Consider the following 17,332-nt stretch of genomic DNA (forward strand, 5'->3'; position numbering starts at 1 on the left):
ATTCACAATTCCACCAACGATATATCAGTGTCCCTGTTTTCCCACATCCCCTCCAACATTCCACATTATCTTTCCCTGTCACTCTAGCCAATCTGACAGGTGTGTAGTGGTAGCTCAGAGTTATCTTAATTTGCATTTCTCTGATTAATAATGATTTGGAGCATATTTTCATATGTCTATAAATAGTTTCAATTTCTTTGTCTGAGAATTGTCTGTTCATATCCTTTGACCATTTATCGATTGGAGAATGGTTTGATTTCTTATAAATTAGAGTCAATTCTTTATATATTTTGGAAATGAGGCCTTTATCAGAACCTTTGACTGTAAAAATGTTTTCCCAGTTTATTGTTTCCCTTCTAATCTTGTCTGTATTAGTTTTGTTTGTACAAAAACTTTTCAATTTGATATAATCAAAATTTTCTATTTTGTGGTCAATAGTGATCTCTAGTTCTTCTTTGGTCATAAATTCCTCCCTCTTCCACAGATGTGAGAGGTAAACTATCCTATGCTCTTCCAATTTATTTATAATCTCATTCTTTATGCCTAGGTCATGAACCCATGTTGACCTTATCTTGGTATACAGTGTTAAGTGTGGGTCAATGCCTAGTTTCTGCCATACTAATGCAATTAATTTGTGATGGAGAGAGCCATCTGCACTCAGAGAGAGGAATGTGGAGACTGAGTTTTGATAACAACATAATGTTTTCACTTTTTTTGTTGTTGTTTGCTTGCTTTTTGTTTTCTTTTCTCATTTTCCCCTTTTTGATCTGATTTTTCTTTTGCAACATGATAATATGTTTAGAAGAATTGCACATGCTTAATATACCTTGGATTGTCAGCCATCTAAGGAAGAGGGTTAGGGAAAGGCAGAGAGAAAAAAATTGCATCATAAGTTTTTACAAATGTGAATGTTGCTACCTATTTATGCATATATTTTGAAAATAAAAAGCTTTAAATAAAAATATAAAATTTTACAAAAAGGATGCTAGAATTTTTTCTTTTCCAGTAACTGGGAAAAAATAGAATAGTATTTAAAAAGAAAAGTCAATTGGGATAGGATAAAAAGAAAAGGAAAGCAGGATATAAACAGTGTCCATAATAGGATGGAAGGAATCTCACAACTAGTAATTATAATTTTGAATTGGAATGGGATATAGTCATCCATAAAACAGAAAAGGATATCCTAATGGATTAAAAAACAGAAACTGACAATATTTTGTTTACAAAAAACACATTTAAAAATGAGATACATATAGAGTAGAAATAGAGGACTGGAGTAGAATTTATCATGCTTCTGCTGAAGGAAAAAAGCAGTAGTAACAATCGTGATCTTAGACAAAATTTAATCTAAAATATATTTAATTAAAAAAAATAGAGCAGCTTTATGATAAAAGATTCAAAAAAAATTGAGTAATGTCAACACTAAATCTATAAGCATCAAATTTTATAACATCTACCTTTTTAAAGGAAGACCTAAATGAATAACAGGTGGAAATAGATAGCAAAACTATAATACTGGGAGACTACAATCTTACCATCTCAAAACAGAGTTAAATTTAATTAAAAATAAATAAGAAAGAAATCTGGGAGATAGTAGAATGTTAGGTAAGCTAGATATAATAGATATCTAGAGAGAATTGAATGGGAATAAAAAGTAACTTTTTTTCCCCATTAATACGTGGTACTTTAAAAAATTAACCATAGTAATCAGGACATAAAATTTTTATATTACATGCAGTAATTTTAAATTCACCAATTCAGATTGAATTACAAGAAAAATTACATTCAATAAAGGGTAGTGATAAATATATTAAAAATAAATTGGAAACTAAATAATTCAATTTTCAAGAATAAGTACATCAAAGAAAAAAATCAGAAACAATCATCAATTTCATCAAAAAGAATAAAACAATGAGACAATGTAATGAAATTTATGAGATGCACTCAAAGCACTACTTACTAAAAATTTATATGTCTAAATGTTTTCTTCTATAAAATAGAGAAATCTTAAATCAATGAATTGAGAATACTACTTAAAATGGATAAAAGGGTAAACTAAAAATCCTCTATTAAAAACCAAATTGAAAATCCTGAGAATCAGAGGAGAGCTTAATAAAATTTCTTGCTATTGAACTAGTAAATACATATAGAAGCTGATTTTATGAAAAAAAAAAAAAACAAAGAAATAAGCAAACAACAAAATATATAAGCCACTGCTTAATTTGATTTTAAAAAGTTAAGAGTAAGATGGTGGAGAGAACATTAGAAAGTTGTCCAAGCTCTCCCCATTTTCCCTTGAAAACAATGTTAAATCAAGCTCCTAATGATCCTAGAGTGGCAGAACCTACATAAAGATAAGATGAAATCATTTTCCACTTAGCGGTACTTTAGGAAAGACCAGTCTTGCTTGGGTAAAAAGTTCAGTGATAATGGTGTCACGGCAAGCCAGCAGGCTTCTTCTGCTGATAATTTGTTGCACTCCTAAATTTAGATCATTACCACGCTGAGGCTGGATAGTTGTAATAGCCTCTTCCTGGCCTCCTTGCTCCTTGTCTCCAGTTTCTCTCTCTCTCTCTCTCTCTCTCTCTCTCTCTCAACTCATTTTTAAAAAATAAGTTGAGATCTGTTTTTAGGTCTGGGGGATTATCCAAGCTTCCTCTACAAGCAGCAATGGCTGCACTGAGTCAGTGCTGACTGTGCTGAATCAGTGTTTACTGGCTTCCAGTGCTGGGTAGGCATGGCCAGGTCCTGTGAGATTCTGGCATTTTGGGATTTACTCTTTATCTTTTGTGTTTGTGTTGGATGTTTTATAACTTCTCTGCTGATCTATTGGATTGCATGCAGGGAAGAGTAGCCAACACTACTGTTGATTACTCCCTGTAGATTTTCCACCATGTAGAACTCCCACTGCTCTGAGTCTGCACAGCCTGTTGTGCTTGGCCAGCCTTCCTCTGTGCCCGATTGAAACAGACCTTTTCTGCCAATCTTTGAAATTGTCTTCTGCTGTTATTTTGTTCCTCTCCCAATATTCACGGATTCTGCCAGCCCAGAACTAATTCAGAGGCTGGATTTACTAATTAATCTGATGGTCATGGGATAAGATCAGAAAGAAACATGTGTCCTCTTTGCCATCTTGTCTCTGCCCTGCAAGAAACTATTTAAAGCAGAGTGATACATACAGAGTTAAGGTAAAGGCGGGAGCAGAATCTATTATGCTTCAGGTGAAGCAGGAGTAACCATCCTGAGCTCAGATTAAGCAAAAGCAAAAGTTGATCTAATTAATAGAGATAAGGAAGGAAACTATATCTTGCTAAAGGGTGCCACAAGCAATGAAGCAATATCAATACTAAATATATATGCACCAGGTGGTATAACATGGAAATTCCTAAAGGAGAAGTTAAAAGAGTTGCAAGAAATAGACAGCAAAACTATATTAGTGGGAGATCTCAACCTTGTTCTCTCAGAAGTAGATAACTCAAACCTCAAAATAAATAAAAAAAATTAAAGAGGTAAATAGAATATTAGAAATGTTAGATATGATAGATTTTTGGAGAAAATTGGATGGAGACAGAAAGAAGTATACTTTCATCTCTACAATTCATTGAACCTATAAAAAAAATTGACCATATCTTAGGATATAAAGACTTCAAAATCAAATGCAAAAAATCATAAATAGTAAATGCATTTTTTCAGATCACAATGAAATAAAAATTATATTCAGGGGAAAATAGACCAAAAAGTTTTGTTTACCTCCACTATAATAGTTTTGCTTTCTATTTCTTCTTGTAACTGGCTTAAAATCTTCTAGGATTTTGCCTTCTCTACCATTTAGTGCATACACATTTAGTATTGTTACTACTTCATGATGGATGGTACTGTTTACCAATGTGAATCTTTATCTCTTTTAATGAGACCAATTTTTAGTTTTATTTTATCTGAGATGAGAATTGCTACCCCTGCTTTTTTTTTGTACTTAACTGAAGCATGGTAATTTCTGTTCTAGCCTTTTCCCTTTACTTTGTATGTCTCTCTGTGTCAAATGTGTTTCTTGTAAATATATTGTAGGATTCTATTTTTTTAATCCACTCTGCTATTCTCTTCAATTTAATGCAAGAGTTCATCCCATTCACATTCCCTATTATGATTGTATTTCCTTACATCCTATTTTTACCCCTGTATATACTTTTATTTTCTTCCCTGTCTGTAGAATTATCATTTTTTTTTACCCCACTACCTTATCTCCTATCATCACACTCCATTTTCTTAATAGTGTTTTTTAAATCCTTTCCACCCACTACCTTATCTTCTATCAATCCTTCCCCCCTTCTTTTATCTTTTTTCCTTATGTTCCTATCCTGGCTTCTATCCTGTCCCTCCCTTTTCTTTTCCTATTTCTCTTCCTACTTTTTTATAGGGTTAATAGATTTCTATACAACTGAATAATTAAGTTATTCCCTCTTAGAGCCAAAACTGATGAGATCAAGCTTCAAACAATGCTCATCCTTCTCCCCTTTCCCCCTTGATTGTAATAGGCATTTGACACTTCTTCATGTACACTAATTGTTCCATTATACCTTACATTTTCCCTTTTTCCACTACATTTTCCCACCCCTTAATGTCTTTTTCTTTGTTGTCACCACATCAGAGTCCATTTACAACCACACTCTCAGTCAATATGATGCCTCTCTTTGTCTGCCCCAGTGTCAGACACAGTTCCCAAGAATTAGAGATATTGTTTTCCCATCTAGGGATGTAAACATTTTAAACTTTAGATATGTATTTTCCCCCTGTTTATCTTTTTATGGTTCTCTCCAGTCCTTTGTTTATAAATTAAATTGTCTATTTAGTTCATGTTTTATTCAACAGAAATGATTGAAAATCTCTTACTTTGTTGAAGCTCTATCTCTTCCCCTGAAAAATGATATTAAATTGGGCTGGGTAGTTAATTCTTGGTTATAACCCCAGGTCCTTTGTCTTGCAGAATATGGTATTCCAGGCCCTCTCATCCTTTATTATAAAAGCTGCCAGATCCTGGCAATTCTGAATGTTACTCCTTGAATTATTTTTGTCTGGCAGCTTGCAGTATTTTTTCTTGAGATTATAATTTTGGATTTTTACAACAATGTTCCTTAAGGTTTTTCTTATGGGATCTCTTTCCAGAGGTGATCAATGGATTCTTTCAATGAGTATTTTCTCCTCTATTTCTAGAATATTGGGGTAGTTTCCTTAATGATCTCTTCTAAATTCTCTTCAGGTTCTTTTTTTTTTTTTTTTTTTTTTGGTCATGATCTTCAGGTCAGCTAATAATTTTCAAATTGTCTCTTCTGGATTTATTTTCCAGGTCAGCTGTTTTTCCAATGAGATGTTACACTTTTTTTCCTTCATTCAAATATGTAAAACTATCAGCAAACATTATTTGTGATGGGGATAAATTAGAAGCTTTCACAATAAGACTTGGAGTGAAAAATGATGCTCATTGCCAATATTATCCAATATTGTTTGAGAAATTTTAGTAATAGCAATTGGAGAAGCAAAAGAAATTGAAGGAATCAGAATAGGCAATGAGGCAATACAACTATCCCTTTTTGCAGACAATATAATGATGTAATTGGAGAATCCCATAGAGTAAAATAAAAAGTTAATGGAAATAATTTAATAAAGTAGTAGGACATAAAATATAGAGGATGATACTTTTAACTCATAAGAACTCCTTCCAAGATAATAAAATTATTTTACCTAACTACCCTGTAATGCTGGTTGACTGACTCACATCAGATATTTCAAAGAGTGCTCTTGGATATTGTTATGCTATGTAGTTTTCTAACTTATTGTTTGTAATGTGATAATTTTTTTTCTAATTTATTATTTTTCCCCAATTACATTTAAAGTATTTTTTACATTTGTTTTTTAAACTTTTCAGTTTTAGATTCTCTCCCTTATCTCTGCCTTCAGCCATCATTAAGAAACATATGAAGTTATTCAAAAACATTTCCATGAAAGTCATGTTGTGAAAGAAAACATAGATCTCCCACTCTAATAAAAATAAAAACTTATGAAAAATAAAATTACAAAAGAGAGAGAGAGTATGATTCAATCTGTATTCAGACACCATTAGTTTCTTCTATGGTTATGGATAGGATTTTTCATCATAAGTCCTTCAGAGTAGTTTGATCATTGTACTGCTGAAAATTGCAAAGTCATTTACTGTGGTGATCTTTTTCTTCTAAAATAAGTAGAATAGTTCTCTCTGGGGGAGAAGGTAGGTTTCTCGGGGAGGTTTTCTTGGAGGCAGCTTAAGTATCAGTTGAAAGTAATAATTAATAATTAATTTAGCTGAGCCTTATAAAAGATATGAATGGACAGTTTTGCCACAAGGAATGAAAAATAGCCCTACTATATGCCAAATGTATGTTGCTGCATTGTCTCCAATGGTTCTTATTACAGCTTTTTGCAAACGTCCCACAAAATCTGCAAAAGGTTCATTGGGACCTTGCTCTATTTTTGTGAAAGCATTATTTCCATCTTTCTGTCCAAGGCGAGAATTCCAAGCTTTTATTGCAGCCTTAGAAATTTGCTCATACACTGTTATGGGATAATAAATCAGTTCTGAACTCTCTCTATACTGACCTTCACCAGTTAATTGGTCAAAAGTGATTTGTCCAATAGTTCCTGTTTGTCTATTGCATTGGGCTTGAATCCTACATAATTCATGAAACTCTGAAAGCCACAATAAATTTTGTCCCGGTTCTAGACATGTTCTTGCTATGGATTTCCAATCATTCGGGGTTAGGATTTCATAAGATAAATTATCTAGTAACATCTTCACATAAGATGATGTAGCCCCATAAAGAGTGCAACCCTTTTTCAAATCTTTAATTTTTTCCAAATTAAAAGGAGTGTATTTTCTCTCTTTTTGACCTGAAGAGTCAAGCTTTTCAATAACAGGATATGCATTTATAGAATCATATATCTTCTCCTTCATTTTTTGCCTTAATTAATGCTTTTTCTAATCTTGTCAAATTCTGCTTTACAGGAGAAGCTGACTGTGTTTCTGCCTCTCTTCCTCCCTCTTCTTCCTCTACCCATGAAGGGTTAATTGAGGGGGGAGGATCATGAGATGTGGAATGAGCTAATTCCTCCTGCTGTGTCAGTATCATACTCAGAATTGTACTTAACTCCATTCTCATCTGATTCATCCTCCTTTTCACCTAGTAAAGTTGGCACTTCTCCCTGCTGCTGTTTCTTCTTTTTCCTTATTTTAATACTTATAAAATTTCCTAAGTTTAGTTGTATTAAATTATATGTATTAAGTATGTCTTTGGAAATTGAGTTTGACCCATTTTTATTATAGAATTGACAAAGATCCTCTCCTACCAATTTCCATTCGTTTAGATCTAATTCCTTTTCCAGAGAGAAACAAGGACATATGTGCTTTACAGTTTGTAAAAGTTCAGTGATATGCTGTAAAATTATAATTAAACCTTGGCTTTCCATAACTTTGACAATGCTCTCTAAACATTGAACAGAAACAGAAGGCTGTTTTCTAAATATCTGTCCCATCTTAGATGAAATTCTACTTTAACTCTTTTAACAAAATTTCGTTGTTGCACTCACCCTAATTTCTGGGTTGAAGAGGCTTTTCCACTAGAATCAGGATTTTGTCAGCCCCATGTTGGGCGCCAAAATGTGGTGATCTTTTTCTTCTAAAATAAGTAGAATAGTTCTCTCTGAGGGAGAAGGTAAGTTTCTCGGGGAGGTTTTCTTGGAGGCAGCTTTAGTATCAGTTGAAAGTAATAATCACCTCAAAATGCAGCCAGGTGATAAAAGTTCAGATGTTTTATTGCCTCCAATATAGCCCGGTTAGCTTAGAGTCCTAGAGGCTATCTCTCTGCTTGGTTCCAAGAGCTCCCTCCAAATGTTGCCAAATCCAAAGGTTTTGTCCTTCAGCCTCTGCCTCTGCTTTCTTCAGTCTCCAGCCAGCTCCATTCTTCATGTCATTCCGGAGAAATCTGTCCGAGAGCCTCTGTCTGTTTCTTTTATATGAGAGAGAGGAATTGTGGGATATAAGAGAGAGGGATTATGGGTTTTCTCTCATAGTGAGTGCTCTTTGGCCCCAAGAACTTCAAGGGAGGTGTGAATTCACAAAGTTACACATTTAACTTTGTGAACTCCCATACTTGTGAACTCCAATGAGTAAAGGTGTGAACACAAGCATTGTATCAATTAGTTCTACTTAGTACCTTGTTTCAGGTTCTGGCTCAAAACATCAACTCTAATGAGTTAGCAGTTTGTAACGATTCCAACAATTTTCAGCTGGTTATCCCAGCACTCTGCTTGAGTTCTTGGAGGACTTTCCAGATTTATTATTTCAAAGAGCATTCTGCTCATTATTTCCTATAGAACAACATTATTCCATGACAATCAAACATCACAATTTATTCAGCCATTACTTAATTGATTGACATCCTCTCAATTTCTTTTTTATTCTTTTTTTTTTTTTTTTATAACTTTTTATTGAGAGAACCCATGCCTGGGTAATTTTTTTTTAACAACATTATCCCTTGCACTCACTTCTGTTCCAACTTTTCCCCTCCCTCCCTTCACCCCCTCCCCCAGATGGCAAGCAGTCCTATATATGTTAAATATGTCGCAGTATATCCTAGATATAATATATATGTGCAGAACCAAACAGTTCTCTTGTTGCACAGGAAGAATTGGATTCAGAAGGTAAAGATAACCTGAGGAGAAAAACAAAAATGCAGACAGTTTACATTCATTTCCCAGTGTTCTTTCTTTGGGTGTAGCTGCTTCTGTCCATCCTTGATCAATTAAAACTAAGTTAGATCTCTTTGTTGAAGAAATCCACTTCCATCAGAATATATTCTCATACAGTAATGTTATTGAGGTATATAATGATCTCCTGGTTCTGCTCATTTCACTTAGCATAAGTTCATGCAAGTCTTGCCAAGCCTCTCTGTATTCATCCTGCTGGTCATTTCTTACAGAACAATAATATTCCATAACATTCATATACCACAATTTACCCAACCATTCTCCAATTGATGGGCATCCATTCATTTTCCAGTTTCTAGCCACTACAAACAGGACTGCCACAAACATTTTGGCACATACAGGTCCCTTTCCCTTCTTTAGTATCTCTTTGGGGTATAAGCCCAGTAAAAACACCGCTGGATCAAAGGGTATGCACAGTTTGATAACTTTTTGAGCATAGTTCCAAATTGCTCTCCAGTATGGCTGGATATATACACAATTCCACCAACGATACATCAGTGTCCCTGTTTTCCCACATTTCCTGCAACATTCCACATTATCTTTCCCTGTCATTCTAGCCAATCTGACAGGTGTGTAGTGGTATCTCAGAGTTGTCTTAATTTGCATTTCTCTGATTAATAATGATTTGGAGCATCTTTTCATATGGCTAGAAATAGTTTCAATTTCTTTGTTTGAGAATTGTCTGTTCATATCCTTTGACCATTTATCAATTGGAGAATGGCTTGATTTCTTAGAAATTAGAGTCAATTCTCTATATATTTTGGAAATGAGGCCTTTAGCAGAAACTTTGATTGTAAAAATGTTTTCCAGTTTATTGTTTCCCTTCTAATCTTGTCTGCATTAGTTTTGTTTGTATAAAAACTTTTCAGTTTGGTATAATCAAAATTTTCTATTTTGTAATCAGTAATGATCTCTAGTTCTTCTTTGGTCATAATTTCTTTTCTCTTCCACAGGTCTGAGAGGCTCTTCCAATTTATTTATAATTTCATTCTTTATGAACTCATTTTGACCTTATCTTGGTGTACGGTGTTAAGTGTGGGTCAATGCCTAGTTTCTGCCATACTAATTTCCAATTTTCCCAGCAATTTTTGTCAAATAATGAGTTCTTATCCCAAAAACTGGGGTCTTTGGGTTTGTCAAATACTAGATTATTAAAGTTATTGGCTGTTTTGTCCTTCGAACCTAACCTATTCCATTGATCAACTAGTCTATTTCTTTGCCAATACCAAATGGTTTTGGTAACCACTGCTTTATAATATAATTTTAGATCTGGTACAGCTAGGCCACCTTCATTTGATTTTTTTTTCATTAATTCCCTTGAATTTCTTGATCTTTTGTTTTTCCATATGAATTTTGTTGTTATTTTTTTCTAGGTCATTAAAATAGTTTTTTCATTCCCTCAATTTCTAATTCCTTGCCTTGAGAAAAGAGCTATTGTAAACATTTTTGTACATATAGATCCTTTTCCTCCCCCAACTTTTAAAAATCATGCCTAGTAGTGGTATTGTTAGGTCAATAATATGCCCCTTAGGCATAGATTATGTCTTTTGTTCATTTATCAACTGCAGTATGGTTCTTTTTTCTTTTCTTTTCTTTTCTTTTTTTTTTTTTTATGAATTTGATTCAGTTCCCTCTATGTTTGAGAACTGAGGCCTTCTCATAAAGATTTACTTCAAAATGCCTTTTTTTACAATTACCATAGCTATTTCCCATATACATACCAAAGTGTTCCCCCTCTTCCCCCTTTATTCTATTTTTTTCTCCTTTCTCTTGGCTTGTCCTCAAAAATGTTTTGCCATTGACCACTCCCTCCCCCAATATATTTTCTCTTTTATCACCTTCCTTTTTCCCCATTTTCCATTCCCCTCCTATTATCCATCAGGGTAAGATAGATTTTTTTTATCCGCATTGAATGTGTATTACATCGTCTTTGAACCAATTCTATGGAGAGTAAGTATCACACATTCCCCTCTGCTTCCCCTTTTCCCTTCACTGTTAAAGCATTACCTCCATCTTTTTTAATAATTAAAATAACTAAAATAATTAAATACCATTCCACCTTTCCCTTTCTCCCACTACATTCCTCTCTCCCTCTTAATTTCACCATTTTAAAAGATATTTTCCCTTTATTTTCAACTCATACCTGTGTCTTCTATTTATATATACTCCTTCAAACTGTCATAATAATGAGATAGTTCTAATACATTACAAATATTATCATGCCTAGTAGTGGTATTGTTAGGTCAATAATATGCCCCTTAGGCATAGATTATGTCTTTTGTTCATTTATCAACTGAAGTATGGTTCTTTTTTCTTTTTTCTTTTTTTTTTTTTTTTATGAATTTGATTCAGTTCCCTCTATGTTTGAGAACTTGTAGGAATATAAATAAATAAACCAAATTAAATTCCTTAATTTAAGGAATTAAGTTATGCAGTTTTCAAACATTGAAATAAGTTTTTTATTTCAAAAATATTTTTTTTTTCTTGATTGTAATCTTAGATACATTATTTTCTTAAATGTCATATTCCCAGCCTTCAGGTCCTTTAAAGTAAATGCTGCTAAATCTTATGTTATTCTGATTGTGGCTCCATTATACTTATTTTTTTTTTTTTCTGGATGCTTGCAATATTTTCTCCTTAACCTGGAAGTTCAGGAATTTGATTATAATTTTCCAAGAAGTTTTCATTTTGGGATCTCTTTCAGGAGGTGATCAGTCTTTTCTTTAAATTCTATTTTACCCTCTAGTTCTAGAATATCAGAACAATTTTCCTTGATAATTTCTTGAAAAATGATGTCCCCGCTCATTTTTTGATCATTACTTTCAGGTAAACCAATAATCATACAATTATCCCTCCTGGATCTTTTTTTCCAGATAAATTGCTTTTCCATTGAGATATTCCACATTATTTTTCCCTTTTTTGAAGTTTTGCTTTTTTGTACCTTGATTTCTCATAAAGTCATTAGCTTTCATTTGATCAATTCTGATTTTTAAGAAATTATTTTCCTCAGTGAGCTTTTGTACTTCCTTTCCCAATTCACGAATTTTGCTTTTTAAGGCATTTTTTTTCTTTAACTTTTTGTTTGCAACATCTTCAATTATTTTCCTAATTTTTCCTCCATCTCTCTTACTTGATTTTCACAATCCCTTTTAAGCTCTTTTATGGCCTGAGTCCAATTCTTATTTTTCTTGGAGGCTTTGGATATAGGAATTTTGAGTTTTGTTTTTGAGATATATAAATAATCTTTAATAACATGCACAGATATGAAATATACAAATATTATACCTTTTTAACCTGAGAAAAAATGTTTTATAATTACATATAGGCAGTCACAATGTACATGCCTATATGACAGATTTTCCCATGAGTTTCCTTTTTTTTTTCTTTTTTTATATAAAGCTTTTTATTTTCAAAACATATGGATGGATAATTTTCATCATTCATTCTTGCAAAACCTTATGTCCCAAATTTTTCCTTCTCTTTCCCTCACCTCCTCCTGTAGATGGTAATTCAATATATGTTAAATATGCAGTTTTTCTATACATATTTCCACAATTATGCTGCACAAGAAAAATCAGATCAAAAAGAGAAAAATTGATAAAGAATGTAACAAAGTGCAAGCAAGCAACAAAAAGAGTGAAAATACTATATTACTATCCACTCTCAGTTCCCAGAGTCCTCTCTCTTAGTGCAAATGGTTCTCTTTATCATAAGATCATTGGAACTGGCCTGAATCATCTCCATTGTTGAGAAGAACCATGTCCATTCGAATTGATCATCATATAATCTTCTGTTGCCATGTACAATGATCTCTTGGTTCTGCTCACTTCACTCAGCATCAGATCATCTAAATCTGTTCAAGGCATCTCTGAGATCATCCTGCTGATCATTTCTTATAGAACAATAATATTTTATGACATTCATATACCATAATTTATTCAGCCATTTTCCAACTGATGGGCATCCACTCAGTTTCCAGTTTCTTGCCATTACAAAAAGGGCTGCCACAAACATTTTTGCACATGTCGATCCCTTTCCTTCCTTTATGATCTCTTTGGGATACAAGCCCAGTAGTAACATTGCTGGATCAAAGAGTCATAGTTTGATAGCCTTTGAGCAAAGTTCCAAATCGCTCTCCAGTTGGTTGCATTCAGAGCTCCACCAATAATGTAGGAATTCTGACTTATCACCTTCTGAGTGTGGGTTTGATCTTTGTCCGTATAATAATTTTCTATGATTAGATCTTCTTTTGTTACTGTCTTCTTGTTTTCCTGTCTTGTTACTTGGCTTTAACTTTTTGCTAAAGTAGGGCTCTGTTTCCAGAGTGGACGGTTTTGTATAGCTGTTTTCAGAGATTAAGGGATGTACCACAATGATTCTTTTCTGTCCTGAAACTGTCAGGAGTATTCCTTCCCTACTGTAGATGTAAGATCTAGTGTTCTAAAGCAACAGAATCCTGCTTTGCTTACACAAGGGCCAGGACCAGAATAGGGGTTTGCTGGGGCAGCCTGTTCTGGGACGGCATATGTGACTGCTATTATGTTGCCACAGACACTTTCCACTGACCTTCCAAGTCTTCCCTGGTGTCCTGAGGCCTGAAAAATCCTGCTGATTCAGTGGTCCTACCTTGCTGATAACATGGTCAGCATGGGCTGGACTGCAATTGTGCTGGTGTGGCCTGCACTGGGATTGCATGGTGGTCTCTACCCTGGTTCCACAGACCTTTTGGACTGAACTTTCACGTTCTCTTTGGTATCTTTGGACTGAGAAGTCTGGAAGCTACTAGTATTGCCACTGCTTACTTGACATTCAGAACTGAGTCAGGGCTGAATTCAGACCGGGACTGTGTCTGGGACTAGGGCTATGCTGTTGCAACCTTCACTGGAATGCATACTGGACTCCCATCCTGGTGTCACAGACCTTTCTGCTGAGCTTACCTTCCATTGGAAAATGTTCTATTCTGTCTTTCTGGATGTTCTGATATTCTCAGATTTGTTTAGAGTCATTATTTAAAGTAATTTGGAGCAGTTTGGGGAAGAGGTTGGGAGAGTCATCTTGGGTCCACCTCCCCGAAAATTATGATATTGAAAGTACTGATATGACTTCATAAAGTTCATGTATTTATATGTCCTTTTAATGTTGCCTTTTGCCCCTCTTATTTCTAAAACTTTATGTTTAAAGTTTGTTTCTCTTTCTTTCAGGTAAATACTCATTTAAGTTCTCTTTAGTGCTTATAAATTTTATCTATACTCATTCAATTTCATTATGCACTGAGAGTTTTAATTTTTTTCTGACTACGTCCTTAAATATTATTATTATTTATTAACCTTTCAGGAGTTTTATACTGAGTTTTACTTTGTTTATACTGGAAAATTTTGGGTGCATTTTTCTTCATATGTTGTTTCATCATGTTCTTGTATCCATCTGAATTTTGCTCCTTTCTGTGTTTGTGAGACTATATTTTGGTTCCTTTGCTTGGGATCTAGGATTTTACCTAGTTTTCTTTTTCAGACTTTTTGGTTCATTAGCTATTCTCTTGTATTCTCAGTTACCAGTCTTTAGTTTTTTTCCCATTTTTTCCTCATGTTCCCCTTTACTGATAAACACATTTCTACAAGTTTTGATATCTTAATTTTCTCAGTTTAGGAAAGGAGAGGTTTCTCCTCTAATCCCCTTTCTCAAAGGTAAAGAAACTTTTGCTTTCTTTAGTTTTCTAATGTTAGTATTGCTAATGTTTTCTTCCATCTCTCTCTTTTTTAGTGACTTGGCAGCATTTGTGTTTCTGTGCTGTTTGGTGAGTGGGATGATCTTCAGGCTGTCACTTCTGTGGATGGACTAAGGAAAGACTCCCACAACTAGACTCTGAAACACAAATCTGCAAAGTCACTTATGCCAACTATTCATAGTTATGTGAAGTACTTGGGGGTTGTATTTTAAAAGAAGTAAAAGTATTTAAATTTTCTTATGTCATTTCTTAAAAAAAAAAACAAAAAACTATTGGGTGGTATAGATGTCAGCAACTTTTATAGTGGCAAAGGAGTGGAAAATACCTGTCCAAACAATAGGGAATGCCAATTTGAAGTATGATGCATGGATGTTAGTATGCTAGAAGAAATAGTGAACTTATTGAATTCAAAGAATCATGGAAATACCTACGAAGTGAGTCAAAAAGAAGTGATGACATTCATGAAAACAATCCACAGGATGACTACAGAAATATAAATGGAAAAAACAACTTCAAATAATTAAAAGTGAAAGTTGCAAGATATGAGAAAACAGTTCTCTCTATTTCTTTGCAGAAGAATCAAAGATTGTGGAATATTGCACATAGCTTCAGTTTCTTATTTTTAATCTGATTTTAATGAAATAGTTTCTTCTTTTTATCTTTTACAAATACTTTTTGGAGGGGAAGGGAAAGGAAATAAGGGGGAAGTTAAAGGTAGTAGACAAAATAAACTGTATTTTTAAAAAAATGTAGGCAAGGCTTACATAATATAATGTAGACCACAATTGGGTTAATTTTTTATTTTTTTATTATTTTTGTTTATTATAGCTTTTTATTTACAAGATATATGCATGGGTAATTTTTCAGAATTGACGCTTGAAAAACCTTTTGTTCCGATTTTCCCCCTCCTTCCCTCCACCCCCTCCCCCAGATGACAGGTAGGCCAATACATGTTAAATATGTTAAAGTCTATATTAAATACAATATATATATATATGTGTGTGTGTGTGCATATATATATATGTATATGTACATATACATATATATATACATACATTGGATTAATTTTTTTAAACTGAAATTGAAAATGTGTTAGAGTATTAGTGCTACATTATTAATTTATTATTTTTATTTATTCTTATTTGAAACAATTATATCAATGATATCTCTATATGTAATCATATCTACATATGGAATATAGTCTCTTTCTCCCTAATTCTGCCTTCCTATTCATAGCACAAGCCAAAGAACCCTTAGCTCTCAATAGCACAATATGGCAGATTTAAATTGATTGCTCTTTAAATTTTGTGAAAAAGACATATTAATTCTTTAAATATATGTTTAATCTGGAGATTTTTTTATTAAAGCTTTTTATTTTCAAAACATATGCATGGATAATTTTTCAACATTGACCCCTACAAAAACTTTTTGTTCCAAATTTTCCCCTCCTTCCCTCCACCCCCTCCCCTAAATGGCAAGTAATCTAATATATGTTAAACATGCTAAAATATATGTTAAATCCAATATATGTATGCATATTTATACAAATATCTTGCTGCACAAGAAAAATCAGCCTAAAAAGTGAGAAAGAAAACAAAATGCAAGCAAACATCAACAAAAAAGAATGAAATTGCTATGTCGTGATCCCCACTCAGTTCCCACAGTCCTCTCTCTGGGTGTAGATGGCTTTCTTCATCATAAGGTCATTGGAATGGGTCTGAATCGTCTCATTGTTTTTTTGTTTTGTTTTGTTTTGTTTTTAAATAACTTTTTATTGATAGAACTCATGCCAGGGTAATTTTTTACAACATTATCCCTTGCATTCACTTCTGTTCTGATTTTTCCCCTCCCTCCCTCCACCCCCTCCCCCAGATGGCAAGCAATCCTTTACATGTTGAATAGGTTACAGTATATCCTGGATACAATATACGTGTGCAGAACCGAACAGTTTTCTTGTTGCACAGGGAGAATTGAATTCAGAAGTATTCTAAGAAATACATCTTTATAAATGATTTATTATCAGTTTGGCCCCCAATTTATTTATTACAAGATAGTAAAAGGTATCTTCTTTGTTCTTTCTTACACTGATTAGGAAATATTATTCAGGTATTCCAAATATGTTGGAATATTGTTTTTAAATAATTCATCATCATATTTAGAAGAGTTCTTTGTTCAGTCTGTTAATTTTGTTTATAATATAATAGACATTTTACAAGTTATTATTACCTTGGTTATTTTTATTCCTAGATTTGGATGATCCAGTAGTAACTGTTCATCAAAGCATTGGTGAAGCTAAAGAACAATTTTATTATGAGAGGACGGTGTTCCTTCGATGTGTTGCCAATTCCAATCCACCTGTTCGGTATAGCTGGAGACGTGGCCAGGAAGTCTTACTGCAAGGATCTGATAAAGGAGTTGAAATTTATGAGCCCTTTTTTACTCAGGTAGGACCACAGATGTTGTAATTTATTCCCTTTAGAATATTTTCCAGAGTAATTTGTTTTAATTTCATTGCCTCATTTCTTTTGAAACTCATTTTCCTCCATCTTCTATCATCTTCTATCAAAATTGAATCTGACATATGTTCTTTTGAATTAAAAAATTAACTAATTATAATTATGCCTTTTATATGATATTTATTTTAAGGTGCCAAATAATATAGATAATATGTTTGGTATTATGTATTTTTTGAAAATTTTATTTGTCACATCATTAAATCACTGAATTTGAAACATGATATGCATATTAATATTACTTATTTATTTTGGAAAGGCATTCACATGAAAAGGACAAATTTTGACTTTTCTTATTTTA

General features: G+C 33.3%; 1 protein-coding gene across 1 annotated transcript in view; it reads left to right on the forward strand.

The window, feature by feature from the left end:
- MDGA2 (MAM domain containing glycosylphosphatidylinositol anchor 2) overlaps positions 1 to 17,332 on the forward strand; it is an 816,139-nt gene that overhangs the window by 215,900 nt on the left and 582,907 nt on the right. Inside the window, exon 4 of the mRNA XM_051978002.1 lies at positions 16,766 to 16,962. Coding sequence (XP_051833962.1) covers positions 16,766 to 16,962 — 197 coding nt within the window. The remainder of the gene's footprint in view (positions 1 to 16,765; positions 16,963 to 17,332) is intronic.

This window comes from Antechinus flavipes, chromosome 2, assembly GCF_016432865.1.
Source record: "Antechinus flavipes isolate AdamAnt ecotype Samford, QLD, Australia chromosome 2, AdamAnt_v2, whole genome shotgun sequence".
Taxonomy (NCBI): Eukaryota; Metazoa; Chordata; class Mammalia; order Dasyuromorphia; family Dasyuridae; genus Antechinus; species Antechinus flavipes.